Here is a 26,184-nt window from a genome sequence, read left to right on the forward strand (position 1 = left end):
TTATGTTGAATAAATAACAAAAAATTAAGAACACATTGTTTAATTTAAAAGTAAATATCTGGAGTCTGACAGACGTATGATACCAGTTACGTTACAAACATAGATGATACCAGTTGAGGGATATTCATGTTTGTGTTTACTCCCTTGGGTGTGATTCGTGCTTCCTGTCGCGTGTTTTGGCTTTCGTGTGCCCGTAATTGACCTAACACTGCACTTACACTTGTCTCTAATTTTTTTAAATTTACATTATTATTATTATTATTATTATTATTATTAGTTTGGGGAATATAAAATTTGTTTTTCTCTCTCTCTGAATATTTATCTTGGGTTAATGAGTTTATTTTCATCCCTATTGCGGGCTTTTAATGAGATCATTCTCCTAATTATTTTAGTAAACCCTTATTTACCTTAACGTTTGTCAACAATGCCATTATAATTTTTCATTTTAATTGAGGGCTTAGACAACCCGAGTGCGAAAGATAATGAAGCCTGGTCCTTATCTTATCGCTCCTGATTTGTATTGTTGTGTTATCTGCTCTGGGCTGACGGTTACGTAACTTATAATTGTCATTATTGGGGATATTGTGAATTGTCGTCGGCGCGATAAGTGCATCTTGTGGATTGCTTCGTGAAGATTATTATTATGACTGTTTCCTTCTGGAACTGCAATTTTTTTGGGGCTCACGGTGACGTGATGTGAGCTGGTTCTATCCTGTAAATTATGTGTCAGTATTTCTATTTATTGCCTCTCCTTAACATGACGTTGTGGTCTTAAATTTTGGTTTTATTTAGGTCGTAGTTTTATTCTGATCGTGTCTCCTGAGGGGACATTATGTCTGTATTTGCTGTGTTCTGTGTTTATGGTGATACGTCGGGTTTAATCATTTAGATGTGGGTTGGTGGGATCTTATTTTTCCACTGGGGTGCTGTCGAAAGCTCTCGATTTTCATTTTAATGGCTTCCCCTTTCTGTATTAAATTTTAAATTAATTTAATATTAACATTCTTCAGACATGTGTCTATCAATAATAACTATTTAATTAAACTGATGCATCAGTACATATGTATATATATATTTTTGGTCACAGAAAAGTACTATTTATTAGAGATACCATTTAATTTATATTTATTTAATTTTATTTAATGAATTTTCATCTTACCTCTTAATATTGTGTTGGTTTTCTCTTGCAATTTCATTACGATTCCTCTGAGGTATTTAATTTTCTCTAAAATTGATGTATAGTGGTAACCATTATTTATTAATTATATTTTTATTTTTATTTTATGAAAATTGCAGGTGTCATTTTGATGTTGCTTGTCCCGTAGTCCCTTGAACCACTCCTCTCTCGTTCCTTTTTGGGTTGGTTCCAGTACTCTTCCTTGCTTCTTGTGTTTTTATTCTGATTTGTTATGAATTATTGCTTCTTTAATATTTATCTTGTGTACGTACGTCCCGATGACGCTCGTCATTCATTCTATTATTATTAAGGGGCGTTGCAGCGAATATCATTCTACTGCCGATCTGCCCGTTTGTTCTTCTACTACCTTCCTCAGTCTCTCTTCCACAACCCGTTCACGCAGATCACTAACAATACAAAATAAGTGATATTTTATTTACTGCAATAATGTCCTGTTTTGTCCATCAGTATAAATACCTTAAGTTCGAATGATGTCAATTAATGGTGATGTTCATGCGTAGAGTGGAGTTAAATTGTTACTTAAAATCAGACAAGCACAAAATCCACCTTCAGGCAAGCAACTCAATGTTGAAAATATCCCAGGGATATGAGCTACAAATTTTATGTTAATAAAATAAGTATGCGAATTTATTGTTTATTTATTCCTAAACATTACAATCATTTTCCTAATCAGGTAATCATCATTATACGGTCGATTAGATCACGGCCGACTGAATCCCTCGCTCCGCTTCTTCTAGCTAGAGCGACGCATCAAGTCGGCCGTGATTAAATTATCATTTTGCCTTTTTCTGCCACTGCGAGAGCTAATGTGAGTCAATGCATTGTTTCACTTAAGCACCACTACGAGTGCTAATGTGAGTCAATGCAAAGTTTCACTTAAGCCCTTATAACTACATTCGATATGGATATTTAATTAAAGAAAATAAAAAAAAATTCCTGAGGGTATTGACCAAGGAACACATGGCAGAAATAATTATGTATTTGGCTAGGATTTGAAAAAAAAAAAGAGTAAAGAAACAAACAATTTCAGTCTGCTTTTCCGTAACTGCATTTAGGCCGGAAGTGATTTTCGATACAATTTTTTTTTTTAGTTTGAGAAATCTATCCAACACACAGAATTTGAAATCTTTTCGGGGCTATTAGTCCTTCAACATTCGGCGCAATTGAGGAAATTGCTTAATTTTATGTTTCTCGTAGTATGGGGACCCTTCCTTTTTCTGCGCCAACAGCCGTAGCCGTGTTAAAACACCGGATCCCATGAGATCTCCGAAGTTAAGCAACATTGGGCGTGGTCAAGATTTGGAAGGGTTGCCACGCGCTGTTGGAAAGGAACTGGCCACCGTACCGTACGTAAACTCCGGCTCAGGCACACCTCTGCGGAGGTTCGGACCTGCCTTCAGGCAGAATACACCCTTACCACCCTTTGTCTGCTAGGAAAAGTTTTCAACATTAAAACATCCCAATTACCATTCCTGTAGCACATGCCACATACAGCCCATTAAAGATCTTGGGCTGCCAAGACGACTTCTGTTCATCCAGATAGCCTACTGGTATTGGACTACCACGTGGTCAGCGCGATGACATTTTCAGCTATATTACTTGGTTTTCGTAACTACATCAGACAGTTGCTTAGTTCTTCACACGAAGCTGAGTGAAACCGTTCCATCCCGTAGTCGAGAAATAAAATCTCCGGACTAGCCGAGAATTGAACCCGGTGCCTCCAGATAAGAAGCTGGCACCCTATCCCAACACCGTCGGATTGGCAATAATAATAATAATAAGCCTTTCCAGATAATCTGGTAATTCTATCCAACAATATGCAAGAAGTAATTCAGTCCCTGGGAAAACTCCATGCAATTGCATCGAAAAGTGGACTCCAAACCTCATATGAGAAAACCCGATACACAGAAGGATCTCCTCGATTACTTAGACAAACAACCTCTGCTAACTGGAAAACTCTCTCATGTAAATAATGTCAAATACCTAGGGGAAATCATCCGACAATCTAGATTAAATCGTGAAGCAAATAGAGAGAGAATTTATAAATTACGAAAGCCTATAGAATCCCATGGACCAGGTATAACAACAAAATCAATATCTCGGAATGCTAAAATAAAACACTATAACACTGTCATTAAGCCTGACGATTATACGCATCAGAAACCTTGATCATTAGAGGCAGATCACTAACTAACCATTCAGAAAAACAATAAAGGAAAATCGTTAGTAAAATTCTTGGCCCAGTATGCATACATAGGAGTGGGGATGAACATGAGGTCTCCTGAGTTATACCAGCATTCTGAGAAAATATCAAACACTTCTAGAAAAAGACGATTGAAATTTTATAGCCATATTCAAAGAATGGACAATGAGAGACTTACTAAAAATATTTGTGTAATTATGCCTCCCCACTTACAGTCTAGAATAATACTGGATAATCGAAATTCAAAAATACCTCCAAGAAATTAGCATAACCGGTGAAATAATATGTGACAGCCCTAACGTTAGCACGTTGGTGAACAAATATAATTTTGCTTAAAGAGCCAAGATGAGAACTACCAGTGCATGGACGGAAGAACGGAAGGGGCAGATGACCTAGATGTTAGGCCCCTTTAAACAATAAGCAAGAACGGAAGAAAAACACAGCGAGAGGATGAAGAGGTTCTGGAAAGAGAAGAAAGCAAATTCATCTGCTAAGTGAGTTCAAGCGCGCTCCTTAGTTGGGCCCAACGTTTTGAAATGAAAAAAAAAGACGAAGAGGAAGGAAGAGAAGAAGAAGAAGAAGATGATGATGATGAAGAAACTGAACATTTTAATACAGTTCTATTTAATTAAATCTGAAGTTGTTGCTCAATGTGTCGTCTGAAATCAAGAACACATTTGTGATATCTGAAACCATTTATTATCAGTTTCGACTCAATTAATTTATAGTCTAACTCAGGGTCTCTCAAACGCCCAAAATCTCACGCGTCCAAACTGAGGCGCAGAGTTCGTGTGCACAGTGTATCGGTTCCACTCGGCCCGACTCGGACCAACGCTTCGCCTCTGGGCTACTCGGCTAAGCTCGACTTAGCTCGGGTAAGCTCGGCTCGGACTTGGAGCGGTACGGAGCAAGTGAGGAAGAGGGAGACAGGCAGAGCAAGCGAGACAGGCGTGGAGAAAGAGAGAGACAGTGCTATTGCTCCAAATCGAGGAGTTGGGTCTGCACTCTGCTCCACCAAGCGAAGTTGTCTTTTCCACCGTGCACAGCGCAATGCACTAGTGCATGCACCCTGAGAGGCCCTGCTCTAACTGTTGTGTTCTTCAGTCTGTAGAAACTAATTTATGAATAATTACAATTTATACATTATCTGGAAAAGAAAACATTGAACAGCAGGTTATAACCGAAAGAATAAACAAGTTTATTATAAGTATAATGGAATGTTTCGTTCTTTAAAGGACGTCATCAGATTCTACCAAATCACACTCGAAAATATTTAGAAATGTATTAATATTTATGTTTAAATTCTGTTCAAATCCCTAAATACTTGAAAATTTGAACTTAGACTTTCCTAATGAAGTCCTCAGTTCTCTCCAGTCTAGCATTGAATGCAAAGTGGTGTAATACTCTATTCCTACACCAAAGGGACTGTAATAATAATAATAAGAAGAAGAAGAAGTGAGTAATACATTAATATAAGTTATAAATTTCTGAATATTTTTGAGTGTGATTTGATGGAATCTGATGATGTTCCTTCAAGAACGAAACACGTTATTCACTTTTCATTGTTTCCTTTCTCGGGTACAATTCTGTTTTCATATCGACGCTGCACCGGCAAAACGTCATATCCCAGAATGCCCTTCTCCTCAAGACAGCTCACGCCCCCTCCCCCGGTCACATATGGATTTGCAGTCCGTCAGAACAATTTTCGTATGCCAATCTGTAAAGGAAATTTAACCTTACTCTACCGCGCTGTTGCCGGCCCCGTGGTGTAGGGGTAGAGGTAGCGTGCCTGCCTCTTACCCGGGGGCCCCGGGTGCGATTCCCGGTCAGGTCAGGGATTTTTACCTAGACCTGAGAGCTGGTTCGAGGTCCACTCAGCCTACTTGGTTAGAATTGAGAAGCTATCTGACGGTGAGATTGCGGCCCCGGTCTCGAAAGCCAAGAATAACGGCCGAGAGGATTCGTCGTGCTGACCACACGATACCTCGTAATCTGCAGGCCTTTGGGCTGAGCAGCGGTCGCTTGGTAGACCAAGGCCCTTCAAGGGCTGTAGTGCCATGGGGTTGGGGGTGGGGGTACCGCGCTGTAGTAATCTATATTTGAATGACGTATTTACGCAGTCCTACAATATAATGCATTTAAGGTTCATTTTTGTTTACCCGTCAGAATAGGAAAACGAACACAACGAAAATTGTTCTGTAGGACTGCATATCCATATCGTCGCGCCTATGCCAAAACCTCGAATGTGACAATGCTCTTGCTATCCATTATTTCTCTTAAGACAGGTCACGCCTCCCAGCTAAATTGTAAAGGAAAAATAATGAACCTTACTGTTCCGTACTGTAGGAAAGTATGTTTGCATGACATATTTACCAGCTGCTAGAGTTTGACGTATTTAAGGTTCATTTTCTTTCACACACGCGCGTAGGAAAATTAACTCAACGAATATTGTCCCGTATCAATATGGGCTGGGAGGCGTGACCAGTCTTAAGAGAAATAATGGATAGCAAGAGCATTGTCGCATTCGCGGTTTCGACATAGGAGCGACGATATGTGGCTGGAAGGCATGATCAGTTTTAAGGATAATAATGGACATAAAGAGAATTGTGAGATACGAGGTTTTGCCGGTGAAGCGACGGTATGTTTTCTTTTCCAGGTGGTTTCTAAATGTGTTTATTGATAAATTAGTTCCGGGAGAATGAAGAACCCAAAAGTTATAAATCAACAGCCCATACACGAGTAATACAACTAAGTGCGGCTAGCTATTCATATTAAAAATTATACTAGATATAACAGGAAACTTAAATTTGCTTGTATCTCTTCCGTGCATTGCCAACGGCCATAGCCGTGTTGAAACACCGGATCCCGTCAGATCTCCGAATTTAAGCAACATTGGGCGTGGTCGAGAAGTGGATGGGTTGCCACGCGCTGTTGGTGGGAGGTAAGGGAATGGAGGAGCGGAAAGGAACTGGTCACCCTACCGTACGTAAACTCCGGCTCAGGTACACCTCTGCGGAGGTTCGGACCTGCCTTCGGGCAGAACACACCCTACCCTTCCGTGTATTATATTACAATTCAGTGCATAGCAAAACTGTCTCCGGTGCGAGATGGGTACTGTAGCAAACTCAGTTGCGTTGGCAACGGTTTGGGCTAAACTTTTTGAACTCTAAACTTATAAGTATGCAGTTTAAGTTCCTTAAGTACGTCTCTGTGTGCTGACCTCACAGAAACATTTGTCTCCTGTGCTAATTTCTGCACTGATTTTGTTGGGTTCCTCAGCATCTCATTATAAAGGAGTAAATACGATTTTTCTTGACTCTAATTCATTGGTGTGCCCACTAACACACAGGCAAACTCCATCGAACGAAGATTCAAGATCTGAAATATGTCTCTGACAGTAGACATTTTGTGTGTGTGTGTGCTGTTTTAACCAATCACTGTACGAAAATGCTACACTGTTTTCTTATTTCATATCCTGGGATAACTTTAGCCATCCCAGGCTAAATAATTCGAGTCATGCACTTTAACATAAACCCTGTACATAAATGAAGTTTCCTAAACCCGACAGTCCACAAGCAAGAAAATCAATATAATATTTCTCTGGGAAACTACCAAGTGGCTTTCGAAAGAAACTTTTTCCATGAGGGTCATTATCTAAGGACACGTGTGGCGGATGTGTTTTAATTCCAACGTTAAATGTTCTTTGAAATTGTCTTCCATTGTACTCATTTCAGTTCTTCCCATATGATAGAAAAATCCATTTTCAAAGGTCTCAGCCACTTACTGCCAATCCAAAAGCCAACTGATATCATTAATTCTCACCGAGCATGTAGTACACTTTAATTCGGGAGATGGTACGAATACCATCACCGGCATTTCTAAAGGTGGTTTTCCGAGGTTCCCATTTTCCCGTACTGTAATTAAGACCACAGCCGCTTCCTTTCCAGCTCTAGTCCTTTTCTGTCCCTTCGTCGACGAAAACCTACCTGAGGTGTGACGTTAAACCATTAGCAAGAAAGTAAAATCATTCACGGATTCATAATTGCTCTAAGCTGATGAACTTAAGTACCAGGTGTTAAGTAAATGCTGGCCCCGTGGTGTAGAGGTCCCGGGTTCGATTCCCGGCCAGGTCGGGGATTTTCACCTGGACCTGAGGGCTGGTTCGAGGTCCGCTCAGCCTACGTGATTAGAATTGAGGAGCCATCTGACTGTGAGATAGCGGCCCCGGTCTAGAAAGCCAAGAATAACAGCCGAGACGATTCGTCGTGCTGACCACATGACACCTCGTAATCTGCAGGCCTTCGGGCTGAGTAGCGGTCGCTTGGTAGGCCAAGGCCCTTCAAAGGCTGTAGTGTCGTGGGGTTTGGTATTCAGTAAATAAGTAACCTATGAGTTTTAAATGTTTTGAAAGAAAATACAATAATATGTTACTTTCCCTAATGTAAATGTTTTTGTTGAAATCAACAATGACTTTTCTTGTCTATCTGCTTTCCAGGCCTATATTCGCATCGGCTCGAGCCGTTGTGGAGGTTCACTGGTATCGCGGCGACATGTGGTGACGGCAGGTCACTGTGTCGCCAGAGCTACAGCCCGGCAAGTTCACGTCACTCTCGGCGATTACGTCATCAATAGTGATGTCGAACCTTTGCCGGCCTACACGTTCGGTGTGAGGGAGATCAGGGTGCATCCACTGTTCCGGTTCACACCACAAGCCGATCGGTATGATGTGGCCGTCCTGAGGCTAGACAGACCTGCAAGCTTCATGCCTCACATAGCACCGATATGCCTGCCAACCCGAGGAGAGGACTTCTTGGGCAGAACTGGATGGGCAGCAGGCTGGGGAGCTCTTCAGGCAGGTAGGTACTGCATTTTCTGAGTTCAAACCAATGTACTTATATGGAATTTTCAACAACAAAGAGAAAGCTATTTTCTTTCTTGGGCTTATACTACGCAGTTCCAAAATTATAATTCCAAAGTTTCATTGCTGTATACCAGTTCTAAATGCGTAGATAAAATTAAATACTTAGAAGTATTCATTAGCCCGCCTGGTGGCCATGATCGTTAAGGCGTTGAAGTCCAAACTGTCTGACACCGTGGTTAGTCGGTTCGAGTCCCGTTGGTCGAAGAAGTTTTCACCATTAGAATGTTGGCCGGCACGCTAAATTGCCTGCCAAAATTATGAATTAAATTCCAAAGCTCTCCGCAGTACTCATATGGAGCGAGGGCATATGACAGTGCTGATGGTGATTTGTCCGTCGGATGGGGATGTTAAACCTTGAGTACACCCCTTGCTGCTATTCAACAGGAGTAGGCTATGTGCCGCACCAGGTTTCACCCTCTCCCTTCCTACTATCACATATCACGTCATTCATTTCATCTCATGAACTCCTGTGATGAGTTTGACGTCAGGAAGGGCATCCGGTCATAGAAACTGGCCACGACAGATTCATCTCACCTCATACCAGACCCCCATAGATAAACCTGGGAGCATGCCCTAAATGCAGATCAGGATTGATTGATTGATTAATTGATTGATTGATTGATTGATTGATTGATTGATTGATTGATTGATTGATTGATTGATTGATTGATTGAGAATGAAGTCAACAAAGCAATGGCTGTTGCCACCATTGTGCTTCCTCCCTGAGAATGTATTTATGAAATAGAAGATCTTCATATAAGTTATTTTAATAACGCATTGGCAAGAAAAAGTCTCATTTTTTCTTTCGTAATACAGTATAAATACATGATAATATTCCTTAATTACGAGGAATTGTTGGGGTCTAATAGGGAGTGTGTTCGCTTCTTGTAGGTCCATAAGAACAATACTGTTTTCTTAACTAGTATAGGTTTGATATTTTATTGTGAACAGTTTATTTCTTAATATAAATAAAAGTAACTGTATGTTTGTAGGTATATGTGCGGGTTTGTCACACATCTCCTAAATCACTAGACCGATTTTAACAAAACTTGGTACACATTGTTACTATCTGAAAAATAACTGTGGGGCTAACACACCCCAGCACCCCCTAGGATTGGGATGAAGAGGGGGTGACATGTAACAAAGTAACATGCAACACTTCGGATACCATTTACGAACGAAGTTCAGCCCCTTCGACATGGTGGTGGGAAGGAGTGGAAAAGGAAATGTTAAAAACGAGATTATAGATACATGTGTGTACGTTCCAGAGCAGCTCTCAATCAAACTTAGTACACATATGACAAAGGCATTAATATTACTTATGTAGACTCACAGAGTGCGCTGATGCTATGCGGAATATTGAACGATTTCGCGCTCGCCATGTTAGGGCGCTTCAGCTTTGAATGCATGGCTAGCACGTGGTAATGTTTACAGACCCTAGCATATTTTCGATTTGAATCATGCCTGTTAGTGGATCTGTTTTAGTATTATATGTGACGGAATGACAATATATTGTCAAATATTTTCAAGGAATGTGGGAGCTGATACATTATGGTAGTTAAATTGATCGGCAATATTAGGTATAAAGTTAGGCCTTACCTGTGGAATGGAAAGATATTCACGAGGGTGTGTTCGCGTGCAGCCTTCATTTGTACAGACTGCTATCAGAAGGGATCTGGTACTTATTTTCACATGTGAGTAGAAATTGAACTGTTATAAAATAACTTTCATTTACCATTATCGGGAACTAAACAGGTTATAGGGTGGTTGATTCAGAGAACGCATGGACATGAAATTTAGAATTTTTTTGCTAGTGGTTTACGTCGCATCGGCACAGGTAGGTCTTATGGCGACGATGGGATAGGAAAGGCCTAGGAGTTGAAAAGAAGTGGTCGTGGCCTTAATTAAGGTACAGCCCCAGCTTTTGCCTGGTGTGAAAATGGGGAACCACGGAAAACCATCTTCAGGGCTGCCGATAGTGAGATTAATTTATGTGTTCTCCAATCTGCTGAGAGACAGGCAATTTTTATCTCACGATATGTAATCATACTAAAGTTGTAGACTGCTTTTTGAACATGTCTTCATACACTGACTGACAGAGCAAATGCAACACCAAGAAGGAGTGGTTCGAAAGGGATGAAAGTTGGGGAAAAAACAGAGACGGCACGGACGAATAATTGATGTTTATTTCAAACCGATATGCAGGTTACACAATGCACACGGCATCGACTCAGTAGGATGTAGGACCACCGAGAGCGGCGATGCACGCAGAAACACGTCGAGGTACAGAGTCAATAAGAGTGCGGATGGTGTCCTGAGGGATGGTTCTCCATTCTCTGTCAACCATTTGCCACAGTTGGTCGTCCGTACGAGGCTGGGGCAGAGTTTGCAAACGGCGTCCAATGAGATCCCACACGTGTTCGATTAGTGAGAGATCCGGAGAGTACGCTGGCCACGGAAGCATCTGTACACCTCGTAGAGCCTATTGGGAGATTCGAGCAGTGTGTGGGCGGGCATTATCCTGCTGAAACAGAGCATTGGGCAGCCCCTGAAGGTACGGGAGTGCCACCGGCCGCAGCACATGCTGCACGTAGCGGTGGGCATTTAACGTGCCTTGAATACGCACTAGAGGTGACGTGGAATCATACGCAATAGCGCCCCAAACCATGATGCCGCGTTGTCTAGCGGTAGGGCGCTCCACAGTTACTGCCGGATTTGACCTTTCTCCACGCCGACGCCACACTCGTCTGCGGTGACTATCACTGACAGAACAGAAGCGTGACTCATCGGAGAACACGACGTTCCGCCATTCCCTCATCCAAGTCGCTCTAGCCCGGCACCATGCCAGGCGTGCACGTCTATGCTGTGGAGTCAATGGTAGTCTTCTGAGCGGACGCCGGGAGTGCAGGCCTCCTTCAACCAATCGACGGGAAATTGTTCTGGTCGATATTGGAACAGCCAGGGTGTCTTGCACATGCTGAAGAATGGCGGTTGACGTGGCGTGCGGGGCTGCCACCGCTTGGCGGCGGATGCGCCGATCCTCGCGTGCTGACGTCACTCGGGCTGCGCCTGGACCCCTGGCACGTGCCACATGTCCCTGCGCCAACCATCTTCGCCACAGGCGCTGCACCGTGGACACATCCCTATGGGTATCGGCTGCGATTTGACGAAGCGACCAACCTGCCCTTCTCAGCCCGATCACCATACCCCTCGTAAAGTCGTCTGTCTGCTGGAAATGCCTCCGTTGACGGCGGCCTGGCATTCTTAGCTATACACGTGTCCTGTGGCACACGACAACACGTTCTACAATGACTGTCGGCTGAGAAATCACGGTACGAAGTGGGCCATTCGCCAACGCCGTGTCCCATTTATCGTTCGCTACGTGCGCAGCACAACGGCGCATTTCACATCATGAGCATACCTCAGTGACGTCAGTCTACCCTGCAATTGGCATAAAGTTCTGACCACTCCTTCTTGGTGTTGCATTTGCTCTGTCAGTCAGTGTATTTTCAATGAAGCTAAATTATAGAGCCTATGTTTCTCAAGAGACAGATTGTCACTTGATTCTCGTCCTTTGAGTCTGGCCTTCTTACTATACTATACGTACATCAGTTACAAACATGACCTTTATATTAAAGTGAGCGACATGATCATTTTCGAGGTACTGCTAGTGTATTTTTCAGACATGATCATTTTCGAGGTACCGTTAGTGTATTTTTGTAGTAGTATATTTTTCAGTCTTCTTGTTCAGTCTGCTAAAGGGTTTTCTTTTTTTAGGTGGGCCTCCTATGGGTTATTCAAAGGATTTGTGTACCCTAGATTGTTCAGTTTTTTACAGAAGCATATTTTAATATGAACACAGTCTTGATATTATGTATATTTATTGCGTGTGTACACGGTAGACGGTGTAGGCTGTCATTAATTGTATAGGGCGGATCTTTTCATGTGTACGAAATTTAAGTTAATGCATGAATTCTATACAATCTCCTCGTCAAGCTAAGGAGCGCTCACAACATGGCGGTACGTGCATGGACATGTCTTCCCCCGTCACAAGCTTCTGCGCAGCCAGCGGTGTGGGGCCTTGCATATGACTTAGTATCTGAAAAAAGACGCTGTGGGGTAAAACACTTCTAGCATCCCGAGGGGAGGGGTGACATAAAAATAATCGAAAACGACCGACTGTTGTGTCGAATCCATAGTTTCCTTGGTCGTTGAGATTAATGGTGACGCAACGAATGCCGTATAAGTCCAGTTTCGGCCCTCAGCGTCATGGAACTGAGAAGGGGTGAAAAAAGATGACCGAGATTATTTAATATATATGTTCCAGAACAGCTCTCAGTCAAACTTACTACACATATGACTAAGCAACACACTGTGGGGTACGACATACCAACCCCTAGGAGAGGAGGTAACATATATAAATAATCGAAGACGATCAATATTAGTGTCAAATCCACAGTTTTAGGGATCGCTCAGATAAATAGTGACACTCGGGATGCCGTTAAAATATAAGTTCAGTCTTATCGGCATGGGAGTGGGAAGGGGTGAAAAAGAAAACAGATGTATGTACCAAAGATGGTACGCATATCACCTACCATCTCGTAAAAAAAAATACTGTGGAGCTGGACACTCCCAGCAACCCTAGGGGAGAGACTGACATGTAAAAATAACCGAAAACGACCGCTGTTAGTACCAAATCCATAATTTTCGGGGTTGTTGTGATGAACTGTGATACACTGGATGCCATTTAAATAAATGCTCAGTCCCATCGGCATCGGGATGAGAAGTGGTGAAGAAGAAAATGTCCAAACTGATCGAGATCAGTGTTGAATCCACGATTTTATGAGTCCCTAGACTGATTGGTGACAGTCCCAGTGACAGTTGGAATGGTGCACATCATAGGCTATCTATGACGTGACGTGTAAATACGTACTGACTTCACTTATTTTTATTATTTATTTGAAAAGAGCGACAATCCGGGCTGCCATAAGGACAAAGTTTAATTGACGCAAAACAAAATAATCTAATCATAAAATTTGAAATTAAACACATAACAGTTACTCTTAACCTACAATGTAGTTGATAAAATATCAACACAGTAGAGACAATACGCGATACTCAGCGAGATATCGAGGGACAGCTATTAGAGCTCTCTTTGGCGGGTGGACCTGAGAACTACTGATTCTGTCATACGAGCACGTGTACTTGTGTGTGAAGTTTTTGGTGCTATTTATGCGTTTTCAGTGAGTTGACATAATTAAATAGTAGCGTGTGTCATTCCTAGATATCTCCTCTCAACATGAGGGGAAAGGTATGTGCTGTGTTTGGCTGCAGTAACTATGAAGTAGAGAAGAATGCGCGGTCTTTCTTTCGCTTCTCTCGTGACAAGAAAATGTAAGTAATATTGTGTTTGCATATATTCTTCAAGTGACAAAGAGATTTTTATAGTATTTCACAATCGGCTGCCCTGCTCGACCCATATTTAACTGGCATAAAATATAATACGCATATTTTATTGTATAGTGCAGCAGTTAACCTTCAAAACCGATGTGTTGTTGTAGGTGTGATCTGTGGGTTTTGAAATGTCACAGAAGTGATTTGGATAAGGTGTACAAGAAAGAAGGGACGTTACGCTTATATAAGAATTATAAGATCTGTTCAGATCATTTCCAGGCCAGCGACTTAACAAATCCTTGACTATACAGCCAAGGGTATATTACATTTTTACTCTAATTGTACGCAAATATTCCTCAAAGCATCACTATCGACAACATTTTCATACTTTTCTTTCTTTTATCCCTGTTCTCAGATTAAAGCTGGGATTTTACAGATTTTCCTTCTGTTAGTAGGCTTGATGTTAAGAGGAAAATTGTCCAGCTTTTAAATGTTAATTCATTGCATTATGTGTGTAAGAAATGTGCCGATATTTTTATTGACAAGGGTCTTAATGTGATGATAAAATGTTTTTTAAATGAGAAAAAAAGACAAATCTAACCGTAAAAGTTCAGGGAGGAAAGCTAAAGCAAAAGAAAGTAATGCATAAATGAAAGATCAAGCCATTTCACAGCAGTCTATTTCACATCTTGTTTATATGTCTAATTTCAGTCTTTAAATAATAACCTTTTAAATAAATCTTCATTCATTTATCCAGAATTGCTTTAGCAACTTCGAAGTTAATATCTCAATAATACTTTCTTTCTAGACGTGATTTATTTATCCATTTTCGTATATGTATTTCCATTGATATTTGAATTTAGCGCGACTTTTCAGGTCAAGTCACTAGGAGCGCCACCGTCGAATTGTCTCCTATTTTAACAAGGCTAAATCCGTAAGTGTCGGGTATTGTCTCTACTGTATTTGATATCAATCAACGTCACAATAAAGAAATCTACAGAAATTCGCTTCACACGCAATTAACTGGTAATGTAAATCCTAAAATTAAACATTCAAACGGTAAAGTACATTGGCAGCGGGTATTACAGATAAGCTATATATATACAATAAGAGTTTTGCCTGTACATTGCTTGTAATTTAAAAAAGAATGGTATTTATATATCGGTCATGTCCATAGTAACAAGGAAATGCACTTTTTCCTTTTCCGTAATTTCTTTCTGTCTGTCTGTCTGTCTGTCTGTCTGTCTGTCTGTCTGTCTGTCTGTCTGTCTGTCTGTCTGTCTGTCTATACGTATGTATGTACACGCATCACGAGAAAACGGCTGATGAGAATTTAATGAAAATCGATATGTGAAGTCGGGGGATGAACCACTACAATCTAGGCTATAAATCATTTTACTCACGCTGAGTGAAATGGTAATTTAGGAGAAGGCCTAAAATTTAATTCTCAAATATACACACACATATATATATATATATATATATATATATATATTATTAGTGGTCCTATCGATAAATACTATACAACTAATATAGAATTGAATTTCCGATCATTTAAGCGATACATTGTTACCGTACCGGCCTTGATGACACAGATATTCATGAATTTGTAATTTTCAGTCAATCACTACTGATCTGCATTTAGGGCAGTCGCCCAGGTGGCAGATTCCCTATCTATTGTTTTCTTAGCCTTTTCTTAAATGATTGCAAATAAATTGGAAATGTATTGAACATCTCCCTTGGTAAGTTATTCCAATCCCTAACTCCCCTTCCTATAAACGAATATTTGCCCCAATTTGTTCTCTTGAATTCCAACTTTATATTCATATTGTGATCTTTCCTACTTTTAAAGACACCATCCAAACTTATTCGTCTACTGATATCCTCTCACGCCATCTCTCCACTGACAGCTCGGAACATGCCACTTAGTCGAGCAGCTCGTCTCCTTTCTACCAAGTCTTCCCAGCCCAAACTTTGCAATATTTTTGTAACGCTACTCTTTTGTCGGAAATCGCCCAGAACAAATCGAGCTGCTTTTCTTTGGATTTTTTCCAGTTCCTGAATCAAGTAATCCTGGTAAAGGTCCCATACACTGGAGCCATACTCAAGTTGAGGTCTCACCAGAGACAAATATGCTCTATCCTTTACATCCTTACTACAACCCCTAAATACTCTCATAGCCATGTGCAGAGAACTGTACCCTTTGTTTCCAAGTCCATATCAACGCCGAGTCACGAGAAAATGGGTTAACAGAATTTAATGAAAGTTGGTATACTAGAAACTAGAAACTACAGTCTAGGTTATAAACAATTTTATTTGCCCTGTATGAAATTGTAGTTTAGGGGAAGGCACCTACAATTTAATTTTTAAATGTATATTTTATTGTTCCTATCGAAAAGTACTACATAACAAAAGTTATAGAGAATACAATTTCCGACCAATTATCCTTTTTTCAATTTTACCGTACCGACTATGATAAAAGTGGTATTTCAGAGTCTGAAGAAAACTAAATGTGAAGGCCTACAATATTTAAAGCGCGTAACATTGATCAACAATAACACTACATTGACCATTGTTTGTCTCTTATACTGCCGCTGAACTCTGATAGATGGGATCACTGATGCGTACCGAGTATAACAGCCTGACTGAATATTGGCGGGAAATAGCTGGGGAGTTAGAAAACTTTCTTCTTTAGCATGTCATTCCTTTGGTTCATACATTTTCTGAGACCGTACTGCTGGTACGTAACTCACTGGTTCATCATAGTATTCCAGCTATTCGATCCCTACTCTGACGCGCTGTTTTGAATGAGCAGTGTGCACTCTTAAGGCAGAGGCTCACTTAGTAGTAGTAGTAGTAGTAGTAGTATCTGGTCTAGAATTACAATTTAGGCATATTCCAAATTATAGCACCACAATTCACTAAATAACTCAAAATTCAACCCTGAAAAGAACCGTTTCTTAAAAAGAGCTTCTTCCTCTTCACTTTTATTAAATTCTATATTCATTTTATTCAAAATTAGCAGTGATGAGGGGGTTTCTCCTCTGGCTTGGAGGAAAAAATTGCCTCCAAGTTAGATCGATTTTTCCGCCGCCAGTGTAGTGAATTGAGGTTTTCCGACTCATCGGGTACTGCTAGGAAACAGATTAGTAAAAGGGCATATATTTGTCCTGGGACTCTCCTCTACTTGACCCTCCTCCCCCGAAAAGTGACTAAAAGAGTTCACGGATCATGGCTGTCTGCGGCCTGGTCATTCCAGCTCTGGAACTTTGGACTGGTAGATCGGCAGCGTAGTACTGTTCGTTAAAAGTGAGAAAATGTGTGGTTTTTCATTTGATCAAGTATTTCACCTGAAATCGTTGCTTTTACTCGCGCCATTCCTACTGACGACATTGTAACGACCTATATTTATTTCATTTGGGAAAACCACTAAGACAGTATTTCTGAGGATGTGAACAGGCAGGTGGAAAATGAGTATCTCCCATTAGAATGCAATTCCCCAAACTGATTGTGACTGATGGCAGGCAAGCGGGCCTACTATTACAATGAAAATTTTCTAACGCAGTCTTCATATGAGAAAAGACGTTTGGTGATTTCTCCGTCGCGTTTCTAGCGTAACGTTAAGAGCTATGCAATTTAATACAGTCTTGCTCACAACGTGTACTCTACCTAACCTACAATTATGTATACAATATAGAATTCCGTAGCGAAGTACGGGTACATCAGCTAGTTCTAAATATAATACTACATTTAAGACTATGAACTCCTAATAGTTTTCAACGACTGGTGCAGGAGATACGCTCCGCTGGAACTCCGGCAGCGTGGAACTTACCACACGACGTTCAAGATTGGTGATTTTAGACTTTCTGGAATTAAATCGATTAGTTGAGAAAGTACACATATCCATTGCTACTAATTTTGAGAAAAATGGAAAAACATGCCAACAGCTTTTAATGGAATCAGTGTCTGATTGTTATACCAATTATTATTTATCAAACCTTTTGTAAAAATTCTGATCATTTTTGGAAAGAATACGTTTAAAAACAGGAGTGATATGGGAACAGAAATTTACTGGACATGTGTCTTCTCTCAAATAAATAAACTCTTGATAGCAAAAACATAACAAAACGAGAATATTTAATGTTTCAAACATTTAAGTATACTACATATCAAACTTCAACTATGTAATTATGTTTCATTTTTAAATTTCCCTCCGTACAACAACATTAAAGATAAAATTCAGAACATTTTCCACCATTGTCCGTCTGAACATCACGTGTTACAGTTACTCAGGAACAGAATGTCTTGCCATGCCTGCTACTCAAGTTCCTCAGATACGTCCTGCCTATTAACAGTAGTCCAGGAGAACATTTTCAAAGTCCCAGAAAAAAACTTATGATATGGACATGCATGCTTTCTCTGTGAAAGATGGAAACTCTAATACAAGATCTTGTCTCAGCCTGTCAAAAAGTGGGACTATCCATGAACCTTTCTAAAACCAAAGTAATGCTTAACAAATGGGCCCCAGCAGGAAAGCTGCATGTGGGAAACACCACATTACAACAGGTCAATGAATTTTTCTATCTTGGGCAACTTGTAAACATGAAAGGGGACTTAAGACCGGAAATCTTCCGACGTATCAAACTAGGATGGCAAGCCTACGGAAGAAATTCTTCAGTCTTCAAATCCAACATGCCACCCCACCTAAAGAAGATAGTCTTTGACCAGAGTGTTCTCCCCGTACTGACTTACGGTTGTGAAACCTGGACATTGAGCGAGTTTGTTAAGCAAAAACTCAGAACAACCCAAAGAGCTATGGAACGGTTCATGCTAGGCTTGACGAAGAAAGACAGGAAGAGAGCAGATTACATCAGGTCAGTCACAAAGTTCAGTGACATTTTAGAAAGGGTATTTACCCTAAAATGGCAGTGGGCAGGCCATGTTGCTCGGAGAACTGATGGTAGGTGGACAAAGCTTGTGCTTGAGTGGTGTCCGAAAGATCATCTCAGACCAAGGAGAAGACCACCGGACAGATGGGATAAAGACATCCGGAAGATTACTGGGATCAATTGGCAGAACATCGCTCAAGACCGTCCCAGATGGAGAGACCTCTTGAAAACCTACCTTGCTTCGGACTTAAAGAGGCCACATCGTAAAAACGATTGAATATGGCTGATAGTGATAGTGATAGTGATAGTGATATGCACTGAACCTGTTTTGTCCGGAAATGGGCATGTGTGTTTCTCAAATAACCGATTCAATTATAAAAAGCCTCTCGATCTTATCGAATGCATTTTCAATAGTTTTGAAGCCAATTATTGACCATATATCACAACATTTTGTGAAAGACATGATTTCTTCGCAATTCTGGGTTCCAGAATTTTTTCAAATATTCTCCATTTGACTGTGACTTTGTCGTATACGTATGGAACCTACTGAGACAAACTAAATTACGCCTAACACGACGTCCTATTGTTGGGAGATCAGAAGAATGCACATGCCCGGTGAGGCACGGGGCGAAGGGGTTTTCACCAGCAGAGCCAGTGACGCAATGGTTACCATAGCAACTCCACTACTACCCAGGCGACTTTTACTGGCAGCTCTTCGCTCTTGTCAGTTGTAATCCAGCAAACTGCAAAGTGAGAGTCAATGTTTTCCTGTAGCAGATAAGAACCGATCTGTCTGGGCAGAACAGGAAGTTCGTGCTTGCAGGCCACATTCCTCATGTTTGCATTCTTCTCATCTCTACACAGTACCACACACTACATTAACTGTTAGAGGCGGGGAACAGTGATTTTAGTTCCTCAAGATGACAGCTCTATTCATTAACCGATGACGTCATACCAAAATCAAATTATTTTTACCAGATACAACGGTCCTTTCTCTTTAAAATTATATGTTGAACATATCTTGTAATGGCCGGTGATTATTGGACGGCATTTTTTTATACATTTGGTGTAATCTTCTCTCAATATAAAAACGAAAGGACGGCTTTGTTTTTGTTTGCAAGTTTCTTTACGTCGCACCTACACAGTTAGGTCTTATGGCGACGATGGGACAGGAAAGCGCTATAAGTGAGAAGGAAGCGGCCGTGGCCTTATTTAAGGTACAGCCCCAGCATTTGCTTGGTGTGAAAAAGGGAAACCACGGAAAACCATCTTCAGGGCTGCCGACAGTGGGGCTCGAACCCATTATCTCTCTACCTACCGAAATGGTATCGCGTCTAAACTGCCGGGGAGAATTTAATTAAATTTTGCACAATTATCCTCAGGGGGATATGTCACATGACTAACTATATCTTATTACACAATATAAGTCTGAAAATATATTATTTATGATTTTTTTTTACGAAAAATCGCTTAATTCCAGACCAGGCACGGGAGCATAGCAATGTCATGAAATGAAATTAAAATTTACGACTTCCGTTATTAGCAAATACAGTAGAGACAATACGCGACACTCTGCGATATATCAAGGGACATCTATTAGAGCTCTGTCTAGCGGAGTGACCTGAGAGTAACTGATTCTTACAAAAAAAAAAAAAAAAAACGTTGCAGATTTTGGCTTATCTCTACTAATACGAAATTTGGAGCAAAAGTCATTTCAACTTTTTTTCTTGGAGATTATGAGCGGTTGACAAACTGCTATTTGTCACGCGGAAGCTATGCAGGTATAGTGTGTGTATTCACAACAACAGATGGCTCTGTGATGGCTGGTAGTAGCAGAGAGAGCGGTGTGAAATAAGTTGTGCGGTGAGCGTCGCGCGAGATGGGAGTAACCCGGATTACATGACAGTTCCCCACACTGATACTTCCACACACTGCCAAAAAATACTGACACTTCCCCACAACCCTTGGGCACGGCTACCTGATTAACGACTCAGAAATAATCTCGACTGACAGTTCCACACAAATCACTCCCAAGACTACAACCCGACTCCCTTTCCCCCCCCCCCCCCCAAAAAAAAACTACCTCGCAAATAAAAAGATTAATAATAGATAATTATTAGTCTATACTGTACTAATAATAAAATATCTATACTAATAAAGCAGCTGTGCGTGTGCGCGCGCGCGCGCGTGTGTGTGTGTGTGTGTGTGTGTGTGTGTGTGTGTGTGTGTGTGTCTGGCTTATCTCGAAAACGGCTAGGCCCTACTTATAACTGCGCCCAAACTATACTTTAAAATATATAATGTTTAAACCAAATGTATATTTCATTTAGGTCCTAACTGGTGTGAACGAGCGCAGCGAGTTCGCCCTGGCGAATTGTTGAAGCGATTCACTCGTCAATCAATCAATACTGATCTGCATTTAGGGCAGTCGCCCAGCTGGCAGATTCCGTATTTGTTGTTTTCCTAGCCTTTTCCTAAATGATTTCAAAGAAATTGGAAATTTATTGAACATCTCTCTTGGTAAGTTATTCCAATCCCTAACTCCCCTTCCTATAAATGAATATTTGCCCCAGTTTGTCCTCTTGAATTCCAACTTTATCTTCATATTGTGATCTTTCCTACTTTTATAAACGCCATTCAAACTTATTCGTCTACTAATGTCATTCCACGCCATCTCTCCGCTGACAGCCCGGAACATACCACTTAGTCGAGCAGCTCTTCTTCTTTCTCTCAATTCTTCCCAACCCAAACATTGCTACATTTTTGTAACGCTACTCTTTTGTCGGAAATCGCCCAGAACAAATCGAGCTGCTTTTCTTTGGATTTTTTCCAGTTCTTGAATCAGGTAATCCTGGTGAGGGTCCCATACACTGGAACCATACTCTAGTTGGGGTCTTACCAGGGACTTATATGCCCTCTCCTTTACATCCTTACTACAACCCCTAAACACCCTCATAACCATGTGCAGAGATCTGTACCCTTTATTTACAATCCCATTTATGTGATTACCCCAATGAAGATCTTTCCTTATATTAACACCTAGATACTTACAATGATCCCCAAAAGGAACTTTCACCCCATCAACGCAGTAATTAAAACTGAGAGGACTTTTCCTACTTGTAAAACTCACAACCTGACTTTTAACTCCGTTTATCAACATACCATTGCCTGCTGTCCATCTCACAACATTTTCGAGGTCACGTTGCAGTTGCTCACAATCTTGTAACTTATTTATCACTCTATAGAGAATAACATCATCCGCAAAAAGCCTTACCTCCGATTCCACTCCTTTACTCATATCGTTTATATATATAAGAAAACATAAAGGTCCGATAATACTGCCTTGAGGAATTCCCCTCTTAATTATTACAGGGTCAGATAAAGCTTCACCTACTCTAATTCTCTGAGATCTATTTTCTAGAAATATAGCAACCCATTCAGTCACTCTTTTGTCTAGTCCAATTGCACTCATTTTTGCCAGTAGTCTCCCATGATCCACCCTATCAAATGCTTTAGACAGGTCGATCGCGATACAGTCCATTTGACCTCCTGAATCCAAGATATCTGCTATATCTTGCTGGAATCCTACAAGTTGAGCTTCAGTGGAATAACCTTTCCTAAAACCGAATTGCCTTCTATCGAACCAGTTATTAATTTCACAAACATGTCTAATATAATCAGAAAGAATGCCTTCCCAAAGCTTACATACGATGCATGTCAAACTTACTGGCCTGTAATTTTCAGCTTTATGTCTATCACCCTTTCCTTTATACACAGGGGCAACTATAGCAACTCTCCATTCATCTGGTATAGCTCCTCCGACCAAACAATAATCAAATAAGTACTTCAGATATGGTACTATATCCCAACCCATTGTCTTTAGTATATCCCCAGAAATCTGATCAATTCCAGTCGCTTTTCTAGTTTTTAACTTTTGTATCTTATTGTAAATGTCATTGTTATCATATGTAAGTTTTATTACTTCTTTGGCCTTAGTCTCCTCCTCTATCTCGACATTATCCTTGTCTGTAACATCAAGGCTCGCCCCACTGACCTTTAAAGTTAACATGTTATTCTTTTGCAGTGAAGGCGGCGCTCGGTGTAGGTACTTTATTATAATTACTAATACAGTCGGAAAATATCATTGATGTAGTGTAATTCCATCGAAATAAAATAAATGCAAAGAGTCTGATTTCCATCACACTTTATCCAGGCTTTGGGCTGGCAAATAATAACAGAATTGATCATTTTGGTGTCTTTAACATTTTGGCGTGTTTAAAATCAGCTTTTCCGGCTTCGTCATTTTTGTGTGTGTTTCTTTTTGCATTTTTGCTTTAGGTCCTATTTTCTCAACAATAATAATAACCTACTCCATTTTCTGTGAATAGGCAACTGCCATCAGAAAACTTTTCATTTTTTGTCATTTTCGATTTTTTTCTGGATTTTCTCTATCCGTCCGTCTAGTTTGACATATTTTCGTATTCTTTTTTTCCCTTCCATGTTGAGCTCAGCCTTGAGGAATGCGCAGTTTGTCTTCTCAGCTTCCGTCTTCAAGACTTTGACAATCTCTCTTAATTTGGGATGAGGTCTCCCGACAAGATTGTTGAGTCAGTTGTTCCAGCCCTCAACAGTGTTCGTTGTCCTATGCCGTGCCGGCTGTTACGGAGTGGAGACCTCAAAATATAAGCGTGGATTTTTGAAACTGCTGTCATTTCTTCTCTGCAAGAGGTATTTTCAACAACAAAAATACATGGATACCCTTTTCACATGACAAAATGCTTATGGAGAAAAGTACAGGATCTCAGATTGTCGGTGGAGTACCGAGAGAATAGCGAAATCAGCCTTTATGTCCGTATGTGCGCAGCACTTGCGTTTTTTAAGCCTGAAGATGTGCTTGATGAGAGGGTGGAAATACACTCTCAAGCTCCAGAAAGTTGCGAACTTAGACAAAATTACTTTGTTGAAAACTGGCTAGACAACCAAGACATTCCAGTCGAGATGTGGAATTGCCACCAAGCACCATCCACGTCCTGTACATTTATTGTACATTATTCGATGCGTCTATTTAATCATTTAATAATCTTCTGCATATAATATTATGTGTAGTAGTACATTAAAAATGAGAAATTTCGAAGGGCTCCTCCCCATACTAGCCTTTGAATTGTGTAAGTATAGCGCATTTTTTACACCAACACTGTATACCGCTCTGGTTATTCTACCCTCTGTGAGATTACCCCCTTGGGGCAGTGACCGGCAGTGCCGGAAGTGGATAGTAGCCTTTGGGGGGTAGGGGGATGTGTGTGGAATTGTCAGTCGCGATTATTTCTGAGTCATTAATCAGGTAGCCGCGTCCAAGGGCTGTGGGGAAGTGTCAGTATTTTTGGCAGTGTGTGGAAATGTCAGTGGGGGGAACTGTCCAGACGCCAGTAACCCGCGTTGAGCAACGCGCATACATCAAGATAACCGTTCTCCGGGGGGAGAAATGGGAGAGAATGTCACAGTGAATTGATGAAAGCCTTTGGGAATTATGCTCTCCCTTAACGTACAGTAGCATGGAGGGTAGGAACGTTTCAGCAAGGACGGGTGGTAACCGGTAATAAGCAACACACGGGACGACCCGTACGTGTGCGGTCCGACGTGGCGCGTGCCGTCATAGAGCAACTGCTGGAGGAACACAGACGATGGACGCTACTAGAGTTAGAGAGGACAAGTAGCATCGAGAAACGCACTTTGCAACTCCAGGAAGTGGTCGCTGTCCTGTTACCAGCGTACTAGATGATCGGAGCATGTTGCATGTCGCACCCACCGTTGAACTTCCGTCAGTGCATGCCGTACCCACCGCGATGCGATTTTGCAAAATGAAATACTGTACTGGTATAATACATTTTTCCTTTCATACGCAGGGTTTATTCCAGCTCCATAAACAACTTAATGTCAATGATTTCCTTAAGCTTGATTACTATTTTGAAAAGTAATTTGTAATTGAGTAAAATATTTCTCAGGTCCTCCGTGGCTCAGACTGCAGCGCGTCGGCCTCTCACCGCTGGATACCGTGGTTAAAATCCCGGTCACTCCATGTGAGATTTGTGCTGGACAAAGCGGAGGCGGGACAGGTTTTTCTCCGGGTACTCCGGTTTTCCCTGTCATCTTTCATTCCAGCAACACTCTCCATTATCATTTCACAGCATTTATCAGTCATTAATAAATCACCTTGCGAGTGGCGACCCCATTGTAATAACAGCCTATATATGTTTTATTCACTACATCCCTGACCCGGTCAAAGACTGGAAAACAGGTTGCAGGTTTTCATTTTCATTTCTCAGGTAACTTTAATTCAGCCCGATGTCTTTCGCTTAGTACTATTCCCATCACTGTTAGTGTGTCCAGCTCCATGGCTAAATGGTTAGCGTGCTGGCCTAAGTTCTTTGACCTGTAGTACGAATCACCTAATAGAGCATGTGTTGGAAAAAATCAATGTGCATGGTAGTGTCGTTTCGAACTTCAGACAAGAGATATCAACGTCTCCCACAATCTGAACTACTAATGGACAGTTCAAATGTCTGTTGTCGGGTTCAATTTAAAAAATGAAATATAAATCTTATTTTAAAATGCTGTTATTCTGTCTATAAATTAATACAGCAGTATAATACCAATGTTCAAAAAGAACTCGTTTATAAAACTAAGATAGGCAAAGGTAAAGTCATCTCCGTACAGGTCATGAAGGCCCTGGGAGGGGTGAAACGTAAAGGCTTCCACTATCCGTAACCTCGGCCGGCACTTGGGATAGAGTGGTTAGCTCTACGCCAGGCCGCCTTTGCCCCCAGGAATTAAATGAAAAACCACAGCCGGTTTCCAGTCATTTGACCGGGTCAGGAATGGAATGAATGAAGCCCCCATCCAGCGGCGAGGATAGGAATTGTACCGGCTGTCGAAGCCTGACGCACTCCTCTGGGGCAATGATTATTTACTGACAGATGCAATGAAATGATAGTGGAGAGTGTTGCTGGAATAGAAGTTGACAGAAAAAACCGGAGTACCCTGAGTAAAATTTGCCCCGTCTCCGCTTTGTACAGTACAAATCTCACATGGAGTGACCGGGATTTGAACCGCGGAATCCAGCGGTGAGAGGCCGACGCACTGCTGCCCAGAAATTAACCTGATATTCATTTTTGGCGTAGGCTGAGTGAACTTCAAGGCCATGTGCACCTCCGGAAGTGGAAATCTCGTTCTTAAATTTTTCGACTTCCTGACCGGGAAACGAACTCACGTCCTTCCAGGTGAACCGAGCACACCTTTACCGCCTCGGCTGGAGATTTTCTTTTTGAGTGCAACCTACGACTTGTAATGAGGATTATTTTCTTAAAGGACTGAGTGAGCTACCTGCATGTTGCAGGTCATGAAAGGTTTTCCGTGGTTTCCCATTTTCAAGCTAGACAAATGGTGTACACGTACATTAATTACCATGACCGCTGTCCTCCCAGTCCTAGCCATTTCCTAACGTATTCTTGCCAACGTTCTATTAGAATTAGAGCAATGTTAACCAAATAAAAAAAGAGGAGAATCTTATAGGCTAATGGTT

At 41.2% G+C, this 26,184-nt stretch overlaps 1 protein-coding gene across 1 annotated transcript in view; it reads left to right on the forward strand.

Annotated features, from left to right (window-relative positions):
* The window catches only part of LOC136874357 (venom protease), a 128,506-nt gene that overhangs the window by 66,174 nt on the left and 36,148 nt on the right, over nucleotides 1-26,184 (forward strand). The window contains exon 4 of the mRNA XM_067147996.2: nucleotides 7,897-8,257. Within this exon, the coding sequence (XP_067004097.1) occupies nucleotides 7,897-8,257 (361 nt within the window). The remainder of the gene's footprint in view (nucleotides 1-7,896; nucleotides 8,258-26,184) is intronic.

The sequence above is a fragment of the Anabrus simplex genome, chromosome 5 (assembly GCF_040414725.1).
Source record: "Anabrus simplex isolate iqAnaSimp1 chromosome 5, ASM4041472v1, whole genome shotgun sequence".
In the NCBI taxonomy this organism is placed as follows: domain Eukaryota; kingdom Metazoa; phylum Arthropoda; class Insecta; order Orthoptera; family Tettigoniidae; genus Anabrus; species Anabrus simplex.